General features: G+C 60.4%; 1 protein-coding gene across 1 annotated transcript in view; it reads right to left on the reverse strand.

Annotated features, from left to right (window-relative positions):
• Nucleotides 1-18,268, reverse strand: part of LOC140133879 (uncharacterized) — a 59,956-nt gene extending 41,688 nt beyond the window's left edge. Inside the window, exons 1-2 of the mRNA XM_072154547.1 lie at nucleotides 18,115-18,268; nucleotides 13,269-13,395 (exon numbers count right to left, since the gene is read on the reverse strand). Coding sequence (XP_072010648.1) covers nucleotides 13,269-13,395; nucleotides 18,115-18,171 — 184 coding nt within the window. The 5' untranslated portion in view covers nucleotides 18,172-18,268. The remainder of the gene's footprint in view (nucleotides 1-13,268; nucleotides 13,396-18,114) is intronic.
• Between the last annotated feature and the right edge of the window lie 20 nt (nucleotides 18,269-18,288).

Here is an 18,288-nt window from a genome sequence, read left to right on the forward strand (position 1 = left end):
AGGGGAGAGGGAGGGGAGACTACAGCTGTGACTACTGAGAGGGGAGAGGGAGGGGAGACTACAGCTGTGACTACTGAGAGGGGAGAGGGAGGGGAGACTACAGCTGTGACTACTGAGAGGGGAGAGGGAGGGGAGACTGCAGCTGTGACTACTGAGAGGGGAGAGGGAGGGGAGACTACAGCTGTGAGTACTGAGAGGGGAGAGGGCTGGGGAGACTGCAGCTGTCACTACTGAGAGGGGAGAGGGAGGGGAGACTGCAGCTGTGACTACTGAGAGGGGAGAGGGAGGGGAGACTGCAGCTGTGACTACTGAGAGGGGAGACTGCAGCTGTGACTACTGAGAGGGGAGAGGGAGGGGAGACTGCAGCTGTGACTACTGAGAGGGGAGAGGGAGGGGAGACTGCAGCTGTGACTACTGAGAGGGGAGAGGGAGGGGAGACTGCAGCTGTGACTACTGAGAGGGGAGAGGGAGGGGAGACTGCAGCTGTGACTACTGAGAGGGGAGAGGGCGGGGAGACTGCAGCTGTGACTACTGAGAGGGGAGACTGCAGCTGTGACTACTGAGAGGGGAGAGGAAGGGGAGACTGCAGCTGTGACTACTGAGAGGGGAGAGGGAGGGAAGACTGCAGCTGTGACTACTGAGAGGGGAGAGGGAGGGGAGACTACAGCTGTGACTACTGAGAGGGGAGACTGCAGCTGTGACTACTGAGAGGGGAGAGGGAGGGGAGACTGCAGCTGTGACTACTGAGAGGGGAGAGGGAGGGGAGACTGCAGCTGTGACTACTGAGAGGGGAGAGGGAGGGGAGACTACAGCTGTGACCACTGAGAGGGGAGAGGGAGGGGAGACTGCAGCTGTGACTACTGAGAGGGGAGAGGGCTGGGGAGACTGCAGCTGTTACTACTGAGAGGGTAGAGGGAGGGGAGACTGCAGCTGTGACTACTGAGAGGGGAGAGGGAGGGGAGACTGCAGCTGTGACTACTGAGAGGGGAGAGGGCTGGGGAGACTACAGCTGTGACTACTGAGAGGGGAGAGGGAGGGGAGACTGCAGCTGTGACTACTGAGAGGGGAGACTGCAGCTATGACTACTGAGAGGGGAGAGGGAGGGGAGACTGCAGCTGTGACTACTGAGAGGGGAGAGGGAGGGGAGACTGCAGCTGTGACTACTGAGAGGGAGGGGAGACTACAGCTGTGACTACTGAGAGGGGAGAGGGCTGGGGAGACTGCAGCTGTGACTACTGAGAGGGGAGAGGGCTGGGGAGACTACAGCTGTGACTACTGAGAGGGGAGAGGGCTGGGGAGACTACAGCTGTGACTACTGAGAGGGGAGAGGGAGTGGATACTGCAGCTGTGACCACTGAGAGGGGAGAGGGAGGGGAGACTGCAGCTTTGACTACTGAGAGGAGAGAGGGCTGGGGAGACTGCAGCTGTGACTACTGAGAGGAAGGGGAGACTGCAGCTGTGACTACTGAGAGGGGAGAGGGAGGGGAGACTGCAGCTGTGACTACTGAGAGGGGAGAGGGAGGGGAGACTGCAGCTGTGACTACTGAGAAGGGAGACTACAGCTGTGACTACTGAGAGGGGAGAGGGAGGGAAGACTGCAGCTGTGACTACTGAGAGGGGAGAGGGAGGGGAGACTGCAGCTGTGACTACTGAGAGGGGAGAGGGAGGGGAGACTGCAGCTGTGACTACTGAGAGAGGAGAGGGAGGGGAGACTACAGCTGTGACTACTGAGAAGGGAGAGGGAGCGGAGACTGCAGCTGTGACTACTGAGAGGGGAGAGGGAGGGGAGACTACAACTGTGACTACTGAGAAGGGAGAGGGAGGGGCGACTGCAGCTGTGACTACTGAGAGGGGAGAGGGAGGGGAGACTGCAGCTGTGACTACTGAGAGGGGAGAGGGAAGGGAGACTGCAGCTGTGACTACTGAGAGGGGAGAGGGCTGGGGAGACTGCAGCTGTGACTACTGAGAGGGGAGAGGGAGGGGAGACTGCAGCTGTGACTACTGAGAGGGGAGAGGGAGGGGAGACTACAGCTGTGACTACTGAGAAGGGAGAGGGAGGGGAGACTGCAGCTGTGACTACTGAGAGGGGAGAGGGAGGGGAGACTGCAGCTGTGACTACTGAGAGGGGAGAGGGAAGGGAGACTGCAGCTGTGACTACTGAGAGGGGAGAGGGCTGGGGAGACTGCAGCTGTGACTACTGAGAGGGGAGAGGGAGGGGAGACTGCAGCTGTGACTACTGAGAGAGGAGAGGGAGGGGAGACTACAGCTGTGACTACTGAGAAGGGAGAGGGAGGGGAGACTGCAGCTGTGACTACTGAGAGGGGAGAGGGAGGGGAGACTGCAGCTGTGACTACTGAGAGGGGAGAGGGAAGGGAGACTGCAGCTGTGACTACTGAGAGGGGAGAGGGCTGGGGAGACTGCAGCTGTGACTACTGAGAGGGGAGAGGGAGGGGAGACTGCAGCTGTGACTACAGAGAGGGGAGAGGGCTGGGGAGACTGCAGCTGTGACTACTGAGAGGGGAGAGGGCTCGGGAGACTACAGCTGTGACTACTGAGAGGGGAGAGGGCTGGGGAGACTACAGCTGTGACTACTGAGAGGGGAGAGGGAGTAGATACTGCAGCTGTGACCACTGAGAGGGGAGAGGGAGGGGAGTCTGCAGCTTTGACTACTGAGAGGGGAGAGGGAGGGGAGACTGCAGCTGTGACTACTGAGAGGGGAGAGGGCTGGGGAGACTACAGCTGTGTCTACTGAGAGGGGAGAGGGAGGTGAGACTACAGCTGTGACTACTGAGAGGGGAGAGGGAGGTGAGACTACAGCTGTGACTACTGAGAGGGGAGAGGGAGGTGAGACTACAGCTGTGACTACTGAGAGGGGAGAGGGAGGGGAGACTGCAGCTGTGACTACTGAGAGGGGAGAGGGAGGGGAGACTGCAGCTGTGACTACTGAGAAGGGAGACTACAGCTGTGACTACTGAGAGGGGAGAGAAAGGGGAGGGAGACTGCAGCTGTGACTACTGAGAGGGGAGAGGGAGGGGAGACTGCAGCTGTGACTACTGAGAGGGGAGAGGGAGGGGAGACTACAGCTGTGACTACTGAGAGGGAAGAGGGAGGGGAGACTGCAGCTGTGACTACTGAGAGGGGAGAGGGAGGGGAGACTGCAGCTGTGACTACTGAGAGGGGAGAGGGCAGGGGAGACTGCAGCTGTGACTACTGAGAGGGGAGAGGGAGGGGAGACTGCAGCTGTGACTACTGAGAGGGGAGAGGGAGGGGAGACTGCAGCTGTGACTACTGAGAGGGGAGAGGGAGGGGAGACTGCAGCTGTGACTACTGAGAGGGGAGAGGGAGGGAAAACTACAGCTGTGACTACTGAGAAGGGAGAGGGAGGGGAGACTACAGCTGTGACTACTGAGAAGGGAGAGGGAGGGGAGACTGCAGCTGTGACTACTGAGAGGGGAGAGGGAGGTGAGAATACAGCTGTGACTACTGAGAGGGGAGAGGGAGGGGAGACTGCAGCTGTGACTACTGAGAAGGGAGACTACAGCTGTGACTACTGAGAGGGGAGAGAAAGGGGAGACTGCAGCTGTGACTACTGAGAGGGGAGAGGGAGGGGAGACTGCAGCTGTGACTACTGAGAGGGGAGAGGGAGGGGAGACTGCAGCTGTGACTACTGAGGGGGAGAGGGAGGGGAGACTGCAGCTGTGACTACTGAGAGGGGAGAGGGCTGGGGAGACTGCAGCTGTGACTACTGAGAGGGGAGAGGGCTGGGGAGACTGCAGCTGTGACTACTGAGAGGGGAGAGGGAGGGGAGACTGCAGCTGTGACTACTGAGGGGGAGAGGGAGGGGAGACTGCAGCTGTGACTACTGAGAGGGGAGAGGGAGGGGAGACTACAGCTGTGACTACTGAGAGGGGAGAGGGAGGGGAGACTACAGCTGTGACTACTGAGAGGGGAGAGGGCTGGGAAGACTACAGCTGTGACTACTGAGAGGGGGGATGGCTGGGGAGACTACAGCTGTGACTACTGAGAGGGGAGAGGGAGGGGAGACTCCAGCTGTGACTACTGAGAGGGGAGAGGGAGGGGAGACTGCAGCTGTGACTACTGAGAGGGGAGAGGGCTGGGGAGACTGCAGCTGTGACTTCTGAGAGGGGAGAGGGAGGGGAGACTGCAGCTGTCACTACTGAGAGGGGAGAGGGAGGGGAGACTGCAGCTGTGACTACTGAGAGGGGAGAGGGAGGGGAGACTGCAGCTGTGACTACTGAGAGGGGAGACTGCAGCTGTGACTACTGAGAGGGGAGAGGGAGGGGAGACTGCAGCTGTGACTACTGAGAGGGGAGAGGGAGGGGAGACTGCAGCTGTGACTACTGAGAGGGGAGAGGGAGGGGAGACTGCAGCTGTGACTTCTGAGAGGGGAGACTGCAGCTGTGACTACTGAGAGGGGAGAGGAAGGGGAGACTGCAGCTGTGACTACTGAGAGGGGAGACTGCAGCTGTGACTACTGAGAGGGGAGAGGGAGGGAAGACTGCAGCTGTGACTACTGAGAGGGGAGAGGGAGGGGAGACTACAGCTGTGACGACTGAGAGGGGAGACTGCAGCTGTGACTACTGAGAGGGGAGAGGGAGGGGAGAATGCACCTGTGACTACTGAGAGGGGAGAGGGAGGGGAGACTGCAGCTGTGACTACTGAGAGGGGAGAGGGAGGGGAGACTACAGCTGTGACTACTGAGAGGGGAGAGGGAGGGGAGACTGCAGCTGTGACTACTGAAAGGGGAGAGGGCAGGGGAGACTCCAGCTGTTACTACTGAGAGGGGAGAGGGAGGGGAGACTGCAGCTGTGACTACTGAGAGGGGAGAGGGCTGGGGAGACTACAGCTGTGACTACTGAGAAGGGTGAGGGAGGGGAGACTGCAGCTGTGACTACTGAGAGGGGAGACTGCAGCTGTGACTACTGAGAGGGGAGAGGGAGGGAAGACTGCAGCTGTGACTACTGAGAGGGGAGAGGGAGGGGAGACTGCAGCTGTGACTACTGAGAGGGGAGAGGGAGGGGAGACTGCAGCTGTGACTACTGAGAGGGGAGAGGGAGGGGAGACTGCAGCTGTGACTACTGAGAGGGGAGAGGGCTGGGGAGACTGCAGCTGTGACTACTGAGAGGGGAGAGGGAGTGGAGACTGCAGCTGTGACTACTGAGATGGGAGAGGGAGAGGAGACTGCAGCTGTGACTACTGAGAGGGGAGAGGGAGGGAAGACTACAGCTGTGACTACTGAGAGGGGAGAGGGAGGGTAGACTGCAGCTGTGACTACTGAGAGGGGAGAGGGAGGGTAGACTGCAGCTGTGACTACTGAGAGGAGAGAGGGCTGGGAAGACTACAGCTGTGACTACTGAGAGGGGAGAGGGCTGGGGAGACTGCAGCTGTGACTACTGAGAGGGGAGAGGGAGGGGAGACTACAGCTGTGACTACTGAGAGGGGAGAGGGAGGGGAGACTGCAGCTGTGACTACTGAGAGGGGAGAGGGCTGGGGAGACTACAGCTGTGTCTACTGAGAGGGGAGAGGGAGGGGAGACTGCAGCTGTGATTACTGAGAGGGGAGAGGGAGGGGAGACTGCAGCTGTGACTACTGAGAGGGGAGACTGCAGCTGTGACTACTGAGAGGGGAGAGGGAGGGGAGACTGCAGCTGTGACTACTGAGAGGGGAGAGGGCTGGGGAGACTACAGCTGTGTCTACTGAGAGGGGAGAGGGAGGGGAGACTGCAGCTGTGATTACTGAGAGGGGAGAGGGAGGGGAGACTGCAGCTGTGACTACTGAGAGGGGAGACTGCAGCTGTGACTACTGAGAGGGGAGAGGGAGGGGAGACTGCAGCTGTGACTACTGAGAGGGGAGAGGGAGGGGAGACTGCAGCTGTGACTACTGAGAAGGGAGAGGGAGGGGAGACTGCAGCTGTGACTACTGAGAGGGGAGAGGGAGGGGAGACTACAGCTGTGACTACTGAGAAGGGAGAGGGAGGGGAGACTGCAGCTGTGACTACTGAGAGGGGAGAGGGAGGGGAGACTGCAGCTGTGACTACTGAGAGGGGAGAGGGAGGGGAGACTGCAGCTGTGACTACTGAGAGGGGAGAGGGAGGGGAGACTACAGCTGTGACTACTGAGAAGGGAGAGGGAGGGGAGACTGCAGCTGTGACTACTGAGAGGGGAGAGGGAGGGGAGACTGCAGCTGTGACTACTGAGAGGGGAGAGGGAGGGGAGACTGCAGCTGTGACTACTGAGAGAGGAGAGGGAGGGGAGACTACAGCTGTGACTACTGAGAGGGGAGAGGGAGGGGAGACTGCAGCTGTGACTACTGAGAGGGGAGAGGGCTGGGGAGACTACAGCTGTGTCTACTGAGAGGGGAGAGGGAGGGGAGACTGCAGCTGTGACTACTGAGAGGGGAGAGGGAGGGGAGACTGCAGCTGTGACTACTGAGAGGGGAGAGGGAGGGGAGACTACAGCTGTGACTACTGAGAGGGGAGAGGGAGGGGAGACTGCAGCTGTGACTACTGAAAGGGGAGAGGGCAGGGGAGACTCCAGCTGTTACTACTGAGAGGGGAGAGGGAGGGGAGACTGCAGCTGTGACTACTGAGAGGGGAGAGGGCTGGGGAGACTACAGCTGTGACTACTGAGAAGGGTGAGGGAGGGGAGACTGCAGCTGTGACTACTGAGAGGGGAGACTGCAGCTGTGACTACTGAGAGGGGAGAGGGAGGGAAGACTGCAGCTGTGACTACTGAGAGGGGAGAGGGAGGGGAGACTGCAGCTGTGACTACTGAGAGGGGAGAGGGAGGGGAGACTGCAGCTGTGACTACTGAGAGGGGAGAGGGAGGGGAGACTGCAGCTGTGACTACTGAGAGGGGAGAGGGCTGGGGAGACTGCAGCTGTGACTACTGAGAGGGGAGAGGGAGTGGAGACTGCAGCTGTGACTACTGAGATGGGAGAGGGAGAGGAGACTGCAGCTGTGACTACTGAGAGGGGAGAGGGAGGGAAGACTACAGCTGTGACTACTGAGAGGGGAGAGGGAGGGTAGACTGCAGCTGTGACTACTGAGAGGGGAGAGGGAGGGTAGACTGCAGCTGTGACTACTGAGAGGAGAGAGGGCTGGGAAGACTACAGCTGTGACTACTGAGAGGGGAGAGGGCTGGGGAGACTGCAGCTGTGACTACTGAGAGGGGAGAGGGAGGGGAGACTACAGCTGTGACTACTGAGAGGGGAGAGGGAGGGGAGACTGCAGCTGTGACTACTGAGAGGGGAGAGGGCTGGGGAGACTACAGCTGTGTCTACTGAGAGGGGAGAGGGAGGGGAGACTGCAGCTGTGATTACTGAGAGGGGAGAGGGAGGGGAGACTGCAGCTGTGACTACTGAGAGGGGAGACTGCAGCTGTGACTACTGAGAGGGGAGAGGGAGGGGAGACTGCAGCTGTGACTACTGAGAGGGGAGAGGGCTGGGGAGACTACAGCTGTGTCTACTGAGAGGGGAGAGGGAGGGGAGACTGCAGCTGTGATTACTGAGAGGGGAGAGGGAGGGGAGACTGCAGCTGTGACTACTGAGAGGGGAGACTGCAGCTGTGACTACTGAGAGGGGAGAGGGAGGGGAGACTGCAGCTGTGACTACTGAGAGGGGAGAGGGAGGGGAGACTGCAGCTGTGACTACTGAGAAGGGAGAGGGAGGGGAGACTGCAGCTGTGACTACTGAGAGGGGAGAGGGAGGGGAGACTACAGCTGTGACTACTGAGAAGGGAGAGGGAGGGGAGACTGCAGCTGTGACTACTGAGAGGGGAGAGGGAGGGGAGACTGCAGCTGTGACTACTGAGAGGGGAGAGGGAGGGGAGACTGCAGCTGTGACTACTGAGAGGGGAGAGGGAGGGGAGACTACAGCTGTGACTACTGAGAAGGGAGAGGGAGGGGAGACTGCAGCTGTGACTACTGAGAGGGGAGAGGGAGGGGAGACTGCAGCTGTGACTACTGAGAGGGGAGAGGGAGGGGAGACTGCAGCTGTGACTACTGAGAGAGGAGAGGGAGGGGAGACTACAGCTGTGACTACTGAGAGGGGAGAGGGAGGGGAGACTGCAGCTGTGACTACTGAGAGGGGAGAGGGCTGGAGAGACTACAGCTGTGTCTACTGAGAGGGGAGAGGGAGGGGAGACTGCAGCTGTGACTACTGAGAGGGGAGAGGGAGGGGAGACTGCAGCTGTGACTACTGAGAGGGGAGACTGCAGCTGTGACTACTGAGAGGGGAGAGGGAGGGGAGACTACAGCTGTGACTACTGAGAGGGGAGAGGGAGGGGAGACTGCAGCTGTGACTACTGAGAGGGGAGAGGGCTGGGGAGACTACAGCTGTGTCTACTGAGAGGGGAGAGGGAGGGGAGACTGCAGCTGTGACTACTGAGAGGGGAGAGGGAGGGGAGACTGCAGCTGTGACTACTGAGAGGGGAGACTGCAGCTGTGACTACTGAGAGGGGAGAGGGAGGGGAGACTGCAGCTGTGACTACTGAGAGGGGAGAGGGAGGGGAGACTGCAGCTGTGACTACTGAGAAGGGAGAGGGAGGGGAGACTGCAGCTGTGACTACTGAGAGGGGAGAGGGAGGGGAGACTACAGCTGTGACTACTGAGAAGGGAGAGGGAGGGGAGACTGCAGCTGTGACTACTGAGAGGGGAGAGGGAGGGGAGACTGCAGCTGTGACTACTGAGAGGGGAGAGGGAGGGGAGACTGCAGCTGTGACTACTGAGAGAGGAGAGGGAGGGGAGACTACAGCTGTGACTACTGAGAAGGGATAGGGAGGGGAGACTGCAGCTGTGACTACTGAGAGGGGAGAGGGAGGGGAGACTGCAGCTGTGACTACTGAGAGGGGAGAGGGAGGGGAGACTGCAGCTGTGACTACTGAGAGAGGAGAGGGAGGGGAGACTACAGCTGTGACTACTGAGAAGGGAGAGGGAGGGGAGACTGCAGCTGTGACTACTGAGAGGGGAGAGGGAGGGGAGACTACAGCTGTGACTACTGAGAGGGGAGAGGGAGGGGAGACTGCAGCTGTGACTACTGAGAGGGGAGAGGGAGGGGAGACTGCAGCTGTGACTACTGAGAGGGGAGAGGGAGGGGAGACTGCAGCTGTGACCTCTTAGAGGGGAGAGGGAGGGGAGACTGCAGCTGTGACTACTGAGAGGGGAGAGGGAGGGGAGACTACAGCTGTGACTACTGAGAAGGGAGAGGGAGGGGAGACTGCAGCTGTGACTACTGAGAAGGGAGAGGGAGGGGAGACTGCAGCTGTGACTACTGAGAGGGGAGAGGGAGTGGATACTGCAGCTGTGACCACTGAGAGGGGAGAGGGAGGGGAGACTGCAGCTTTGACTACTGAGAGGGGAGAGGGCTGGGGAGACTGCAGCTGTGACCTCTTAGAGGGGAGAGGGAGGGGAGACTGCAGCTGTGACTACTGAGAGGGGAGAGGGAGGGGAGACTGCAGCTGTGACTACTGAGAAGGGAGACTACAGCTGTGACTACTGAGAGGGGAGAGGGAGGGGAGACTGCAGCTGTGACTACTGAGAGGGGAGAGGGAGGGGAGACTGCAGCTGTGACTACTGAGAGGGGAGAGGGAGGGGAGACTGCAGCTGTGACTACTGAGAGAGGAGAGGGAGGGGAGACTACAGCTGTGACTACTGAGAAGGGAGAGGGAGGGGAGACTGCAGCTGTGACTACTGAGAGGGGAGAGGGAGGGGAGACTACAGCTGTGACTACTGAGAAGGGAGAGGGAGGGGAGACTGCAGCTGTGACTACTGAGAGGGGAGAGGGAGGGGAGACTGCAGCTGTGACTACTGAGAGGGGAGAGGGAGGGGAGACTGCAGCTGTGACCTCTTAGAGGGGAGAGGAAGGGGAGACTGCAGCTGTGACTACTGAGAGGGGAGAGGGAGGGGAGACTACAGCTGTGACTACTGAGAAGGGAGAGGGAGGGGAGACTGCAGCTGTGACTACTGAGAGGGGAGAGGGAGGGGAGACTGCAGCTGTGACTACTGAGAAGGGAGACTACAGCTGTGACTACTGAGAGGGGAGAGGGAGGGGAGACTGCAGCTGTGACTACTGAGAGGGGAGAGGGAGGGGAGACTGCAGCTGTGACTACTGAGAGGGGAGAGGGAGGGGAGACTGCAGCTGTGACTACTGAGAGGGGAGAGGGAGGGGAGACTGCAGCTGTGACTACTGAGAGGGGAGAGGGAGGGGAGACTGCAGCTGTGACTACTGAGAGGGGAGAGGGAGGGGAGACTACAGCTGTGACTACTGAGAAGGGAGAGGGAGGGGAGACTGCAGCTGTGACTACTGAGAGGGGAGAGGGAGGGGAGACTACAGCTGTGACTACTGAGAGGGGAGGGGGAGAGGGAGGGGAGACTGCAGCTGTGACTACTGAGAGGGGAGAGGGAGGGGAGACTGCAGCTGTGACTACTGAGAAGGGAGACTACAGCTGTGACTACTGAGAGGGGAGAGAAAGGGGAGACTGCAGCTGTGACTACTGAGAGGGGAGACTGCAGCTGTGACTACTGAGAGGGGAGAGGGAGGGGAGACTACAGCTGTGACTACTGAGAGGGGAGAGGGAGGGGAGACTGCAGCTGTGACTACTGAGAGGGGAGAGGGCTGGGGAGACTGCAGCTGTGACTACTGAGAGGGGAGAGGGCTGGGGAGACTGCAACTGTGACTACTGAGAGGGGAGAGGGAGGGGAGACTGCAGCTGTGACTACTGAGAGGGGAGAGGGAGGGGAGACTGCAGCTGTGACTACTGAGAGGGGAGAGGGAGGGGAGACTACAGCTGTGACTACTGAGAGGGGAGAGGGCTGGGAAGACTACAGCTGTGACTACTGAGAGGGGGGATGGCTGGGGAGACTACAGCTGTGACTACTGAGAGGGGAGAGGGAGGGGAGACTGCAGCTGTGACTACTGAGAGGGGAGACTGCAGCTGTGACTACTGAGAGGGGAGAGGGCTGGGGAGACTGCAGCTGTGACTACTGAGAGGGGAGAGGGCTGGGGAGACTACAGCTGTGACCTTTTAGAGGGGAGAGGGAGGGGAGACTGCAGCTGTGACTACTGAGAGGGGAGAGGGAGGGGAGACTGCAGCGGTGACTACTGAGAGGGGAGAGGGAGGGGAGACTACAGCTGTGACTACTGAGAAGGGAGAGGGAGGGGAGACTACAGCTGTGACTACTGAGAAGGGAGAGGGAGGGGAGACTACAGCTGTGACTACTGAGAAGGGAGAGGGAGGGGAGACTGCAGCTGTGACTACTGAGAGAGGAGAGGGAGGGGAGACTACAGCTGTGACTACTGAGAGGGGAGGGGGAGAGGGAGGGGAGACTGCAGCTGTGACTACTGAGAGGGGAGAGGGAGGGGAGACTGCAGCTGTGACTACTGAGAAGGGAGACTACAGCTGTGACTACTGAGAGGGGAGAGAAAGGGGAGACTGCAGCTGTGACTACTGAGAGGGGAGAGGTAGGGGAGACTGCAGCTGTGACTACTGAGAGGGGAGAGGGAGGGGAGACTACAGCTGTGACTACTGAGAGGGGAGAGGGCTGGGAAGACTACAGCTGTGACTACTGAGAGGGGGGATGGCTGGGGAGACTACAGCTGTGACTACTGAGAGGGGAGAGGGAGGGGAGACTGCAGCTGTGACTACTGAGAGGGGAGAGGGCTGGGGAGACTGCAGCTGTGACTACTGAGAGGGGAGAGGGCTGGGGAGACTACAGCTGTGACCTTTTAGAGGGGAGAGGGAGGGGAGACTGCAGCTGTGACTACTGAGAGGGGAGAGGGAGGGGAGACTGCAGCGGTGACTACTGAGAGGGGAGAGGGAGGGGAGACTACAGCTGTGACTACTGAGAAGGGAGAGGGAGGGGAGACTACAGCTGTGACTACTGAGAAGGGAGAGGGAGGGGATACTACAGCTGTGACTACTGAGAAGGGAGAGGGAGGGGAGACTGCAGCTGTGACTACTGAGAGAGGAGAGGGAGGGGAGACTACAGCTGTGACTACTGAGAGGGGAGGGGGAGAGGGAGGGGAGACTGCAGCTGTGACTACTGAGAGGGGAGAGGGAGGGGAGACTGCAGCTGTGACTACTGAGAAGGGAGACTACAGCTGTGACTACTGAGAGGGGAGAGAAAGGGGAGACTGCAGCTGTGACTACTGAGAGGGGAGACTGCAGCTGTGACTACTGAGAGGGGAGAGGGAGGGGAGACTACAGCTGTGACTACTGAGAGGGGAGAGGGAGGGGAGACTGCAGCTGTGACTACTGAGAGGGGAGAGGGCTGGGGAGACTGCAGCTGTGACTACTGAGAGGGGAGAGGGAGGGGAGACTGCGACTGTGACTACTGAGAGGGGAGAGGGAGGGGAGACTGCAGCTGTGACTACTGAGAGGGGAGAGGGAGGGGAGACTACAGCTGTGACTACTGAGAGGGGAGAGGGAGGGGAGACTGCAGTTGTGACTACTGAGAGGGGAGAGGGCTGGGGAGACTGCAGCTGTGACTACTGAGAGGGGAGACTGCAGCTGTGACTACTGAGAGGGGAGACTGCAGCTGTGACTACTGAGAGGGGAGAGGGAGGGGAGACTGCAGCTGTGACTACTGAGAGGGGAGAGGGAGGGGAGACTGCAGCTGTGACTACTGAGAGGGGAGAGGGAGGGGAGACTACAGCTGTGACTACTGAGAGGGGAGAGGGCTGGGAAGACTACAGCTGTGACTACTGAGAGGGGGGATGGCTGGGGAGACTACAGCTGTGACTACTGAGAGGGGAGAGGGAGGGGAGACTGCAGCTGTGACTACTGAGAGGGGAGAGGGAGGGGAGACTGCAGCTGTGACTACTGAGAGGGGAGAGGGCTGGGGAGACTACAGCTGTGACTACTGAGAGGGGAGAGGGAGGGGAGACTGCAGCTGTGACTACTGAGAGGGGAGAGGGAGGGGAGACTGCAGCTGTGACTACTGAGAGGGGAGAGGGAGGGGAGACTGCAGCTGTGACTTCTGAGAGGGGAGAGGGAGGGGAGACTGCAGCTGTGACTACTTAGAGAGGAGAGGGAGGGGAGACTGCAGCTGTGACTACTGAGAGGGGAGAGGGGGGACACTGCAGCTGTGACTACTGAGAGGGGAGAGGGCTGGGGAGACTACAGCTGTGACTACTGAGAGGGGAGAGGGTTCAGGAGAATTTAGACCCTTGGTTGCCATTTGTAGACGTGAAGTCTGATGTCTGGGCCCGTCTCTATGGCAGCTGCTCACCCCGGGGACACAGGGACTCACCCAGGGACTGTATCATGTTGTAATTGTCCACCATCACTTCCTTGTACAGATCTTTCTGCCATTCTTCTAGGCTCCACCATTCCTCCTGAGTGAAGTATATGGCCACGTCATCAAACATCAGAGACCACTGGACAGGGAAACACGGGAAGAATCATTGTCACAAACAGGAAACACACGTGACCAGACTGTGATCCCCTCCCCCACATCTCCACAAGATAGAGACATCTCCAGCCAGGACCACAGAGTCCTCTCCTCCCAGGACCACAGGGTCTCCTCCGGCCAGGACCACAGGGTCCGCTCCTCCCAGGACCACAGAGTCCTCTCCTCCCAGGACCACAGAGTCCTCTCCAGCCACGACCACAGAGTCCTCTCCAGCCACGACCACAGAGTCCTCTCCAGCCACGACCACAGAGTCCTCTCCAGCCACGACCACAGAGTCCTCTCCAGCCACGACCACAGAGTCCTCTCCAGCCACGACCACAGAGTCCTCTCCAGCCAAGACCACAGAGTCCTCTCCAGCCAAGACCACTGAGTCCTCTCCAGCCAAGACCACAGAGTCCTCTCCAGCCAAGACCACAGAGTCCTCTCCAGCCAAGACCACAGAGTCCTCTCCTGCCACGAACACAGAGTCCTCTCCTGCCACGAACACAGAGTCCTCTCCAGCCAAGACCACAGAGTCCTCTCCAGCCAAGACCACAGAGTCCTCTCCAGCCAAGACCACAGAGTCCTCTCCTGCCATGACCACAGGGTCCCCTCCTCCCAGGACCACAGGGTCCCCTCCGGCCACGACCACAGGGTCCCCTCCGGCCGCGACCACAGGGTCCCCTCCTCCCACGACCACAGGGTCCCCTCCTCCCAGAATCACAGGGTCCCCTCCTCCCAGGACCACCAGGTCCCCTCCTCCCAGGACCACAGAGTCCTCTCCTCCCAGGACCACAGAGTCCTCTCACAGAGTCCTCTCCTCCCAGGACAACAGAGTCCTCTCCTCCCAGGACCAAAGAGTCCTCTCCTCCCAGGACCAAAGAGTCCTCTCCTCCCAGGACCAAAGAGTCCTCTCCTCCCAGGACCAAAGAGTCCTCTCCTCTCAGGACCAAAGAGTGCTCTCCTCTCAGGACCAAAGAGTGCTCTCCTCCCAGGACCACAGAGTCCTCTCCTCCCAGGACCATAGAGTGCTCTCCTCCCAGGACCACAGAGTCCTCTCCTCCCAGGACCACAGAGTCCTCTCCTCCCAGGACCACAGGGTCACCTCTGGCCACAACCACAGGGTCCCCTCCTCCCAGAATCACAGAGTCCCCTCCAGCCAGGACCACAGAGTCCTCTCCTCCCAGGACCACAAGGTCCCCTCCTCCCAGGACCACAGAGTCCCCTCCTCCCAGGACCACAGAGTCCCCTCCTCCCAGGACCACAGAGTCCCCTCCTCCCAGGACCACAGAGTCCCCTCCTCCCAGGACCACAGAGTCCCCTCCTCCCAGGACCACAGAGTCCCCTCCTCCCAGGACCACAGAGTCCTCTCCTCCCAGGACCACAGAGTCCCCTCCTCCCAGGACCACAGAGCCCTCTCCTCCCAGGACCACAGAGCCCTCTCCTCCCAGGACCACAGAGTCCTCTCCAGCCAGGACCACAGAGTCCTCTCCAGCCAGGACCACAGAGTCCTCTCCAGCCAGGACCACAGAGTCCTCTCCAGCCAGGACCACAGAGTCCTCTCCAGCCACGACCACAGAGTCCTCTCCAGCCACGACCACAGAGTCCTCTCCAGCCACGACCACAGAGTCCCCTCCTCCCAGGACCACAGAGTTCTCTCCTCCCAGGACCACAGAGTCCTCTCCTCCCAGGACCACAGAGTCCTCTCCTCCCAGGACCACAGAGTCCTCTCCTCCCAGGACCACAGAGTCCTCTCCTCCCAGGACCACAGAGTTCTCTCCTCCCAGGACCACAGAGTCCTCTCCTCCCAGGACCACAGAGTCCTCTCCTCCCAGGACCACAGAGTCCTCTCCTCCCAGGACCACAGAGTCCTCTCCTCCCAGGACCACAGAGTCCTCTCCTCCCAGGACCACAGAGTCCTCTCCAGCCACGACCACAGAGTCCTCTCCAGCCACGACCACAGAGTCCCCTCCTCCCAGGACCACAGAGTTCTCTCCTCCCAGGACCACAGAGTCCTCTCCTCCCAGGACCACAGAGTCCTCTCCTCCCAGGACCACAGAGTCCTCTCCTCCCAGGACCACAGAGTCCTCTCACAGAGTCCTCTCCTCCCAGGACAACAGAGTCCTCTCCTCCCAGGACCAAAGAGTCCTCTCCTCCCAGGACCAAAGAGTCCTCTTCTCTCAGGACCAAAGAGTGCTCTCCTCCCAGGACCACAGAGTCCTCTCCTCCCAGGACCATAGAGTGCTCTCCTCCCAGGACCACAGAGTCCTCTCCTCCCAGGACCATAGAGTGCTCTCCTCCCAGGACCACAGAGTCCTCTCCTCCCAGGACCACAGAGTCCTCTCCTCCCAGGACCACAGGGTCACCTCTGGCCACAACCACAGGGTCCCCTCCTCCCAGAATCACAGAGTCCCCTCCAGCCAGGACCACAGAGTCCTCTCCTCCCAGGACCACAGGGTCCCCTCCTCCCAGGACCACAAGGTCCCCTCCTCCAAGGACCACAAGGTCCCCTCCTCCCAGGACCACAAGGTCCCCTCCTCCCAGGACCACAGAGTCCCCTCCTCCCAGGACCACAGAGTCCCCTCCTCCCAGGACCACAGAGTCCCCTCCTCCCAGGACCACAGAGTCCTCTCACAGAGTCCTCTCCTCCCAGGACAAAAGAGTCCTCTCCTCCCAGGACCACAGAGTCCTCTCACAGAGTCCTCTCCTCCCAGGACAACAGAGTCCTCTCCTCCCAGGACCACAGAGTCCCCTCCTCCCAGGACCACAGAGTCCCCTCCTCCCAGGACCACAGAGTCCCCTCCTCCCAGGACCACAGAGCCCTCTCCTCCCAGGACCACAGAGTCCTCTCCTCCCAGGACCACAGAGTCCTCTCCAGCCAGGACCACAGAGTCCTCTCCAGCCAGGACCACAGAGTCCTCTCCAGCCAGGACCACAGAGTCCTCTCCAGCCAGGACCACAGAGTCCTCTCCAGCCAGGACCACAGAGTCCTCTCCAGCCAGGAACACAGAGTCACCTCTGGCCACAACCACAGGGTCCCCTCCTCCCAGAATCACAGAGTCCCCTCCAGCCAGGACCACAGAGTCCTCTCCTCCCAGGACCACAGGGTCCCCTCCTCCCAGGACCACAAGGTCCCCTCCTCCCAGGACCACAAGGTCCCCTCCTCCCAGGACCACAGAGTCCCCTCCTCCCAGGACCACAGAGTCCCCTCCTCCCAGGACCACAGAGTCCCCTCCTCCCAGGACCACAGAGTCCTCTCACAGAGTCCTCTCCTCCCAGGACAAAAGAGTCCTCTCCTCCCAGGACCACAGAGTCCTCTCACAGAGTCCTCTCCTCCCAGGACAACAGAGTCCTCTCCTCCCAGGACCAAAGAGTCCTCTCCTCCCAGGACCAAAGAGTCCTCTCCTCTCAGGACCAAAGAGTGCTCTCCTCTCAGGACCAAAGAGTGCTCTCCTCCCAGGACCACAGAGTCCTCTCCTCCCAGGACCACAGAGTCCTCTCCTCCCAGGACCACAGAGTCCCCTCCAGCCAGGACCACAAGGTCCCCTCCTCCCAGGACCACAGGGTCCCCTCCTCCCAGGACCACAAGGTCCCCTCCTCCCAGGACCACAAGGTCCCCTCCTCCCAGGACCACAGAGTCCCCTCCTCCCAGGACCACAGAGTCCCCTCCTCCCAGGACCACAGAGTCCCCTCCTCCCAGGACCACAGAGTCCCCTCCTCCCAGGACCACAGAGTCCTCTCCTCCCAGGACCACAGAGTCCTCTCCTCCCAGGACCACAGAGTCCTCTCCTCCCAGGACCACAGAGTCCCCTCCTCCCAGGACCACAGAGTCCCCTCCTCCCAGGACCACAGAGTCCCCTCCTCCCAGGACCACAGAGTCCCCTCCTCCCAGGACCACAGAGTCCCCTCCTCCCAGGACCACAGAGTCCCCTCCTCCCAGGACCACAGAGTCCCCTCCTCCCAGGACCACAGAGCCCTCTCCTCCCAGGACCACAGAGTCCTCTCCTCCCAGGACCACAGAGTCCTCTCCAGCCAGGACCACAGAGTCCTCTCCAGCCAGGACCACAGAGTCCTCTCCAGCCAGGACCACAGAGTCCTCTCCAGCCAGGACCACAGAGTCCTCTCCAGCCAGGACCACAGAGTCCTCTCCAGCCAGGACCACAGAGTCCTCTCCAGCCAGGACCACAGAGTCCTCTCCAGCCAGGAACACAGAGTCCTCTCCAGCCACGACCACAGAGTCCCCTCCTCCCAGGACCACAGAGTCCCCTCCTCCCAGGACCACAGAGTTCTCTCCTCCCAGGACCACAGAGTCCTCTCCTCCCAGGACCACAGAGTCCTCTCCTCCCAGGACCACAGAGTCCTCTCCTCCCAGGACCACAGAGTCCTCTCCTCCCAGGACCACAGAGTCCTCTCCTCCCAGGACCACAGAGTCCTCTCCTCCCAGGACCACAGAGTCCTCTCCTCCCAGGACCACAGAGTCCTCTCCTCCCAGGACCACAGAGTCCTCTCCTCCCAGGACCACAGAGTCCTCTCCTCCCAGGACCACAGAGCCCTCTCCTCCCAGGACCACAGAGTCCTCTCCTCCCAGGACCACAGAGCCCTCTCCTCCCTGGACCTGAGACCTCTGCTGGGGCCTCTGACTACAGATGACGCTTGTATAGCACATAGTGGGTGATAATGGCTCCATACGGATCAGGTTATTCACACTATAAGCCGCGGCTCCGTGACGTGATGACGTCTTTCCTCCTATACTCTGATCCATCCGACCTGTGAGCGGCGTCGTCAGGGGGTGCGGGGCGGCTGAGACGATGACGTCAGAGGGGGAGTGACAGAGGCGCGGACTGAAAATGACTGACAGTGTGAGCAACCAATCGAATTC

This window comes from Engystomops pustulosus, chromosome 5 (assembly GCF_040894005.1).
Source record: "Engystomops pustulosus chromosome 5, aEngPut4.maternal, whole genome shotgun sequence".
Taxonomy (NCBI): domain Eukaryota; kingdom Metazoa; phylum Chordata; class Amphibia; order Anura; family Leptodactylidae; genus Engystomops; species Engystomops pustulosus.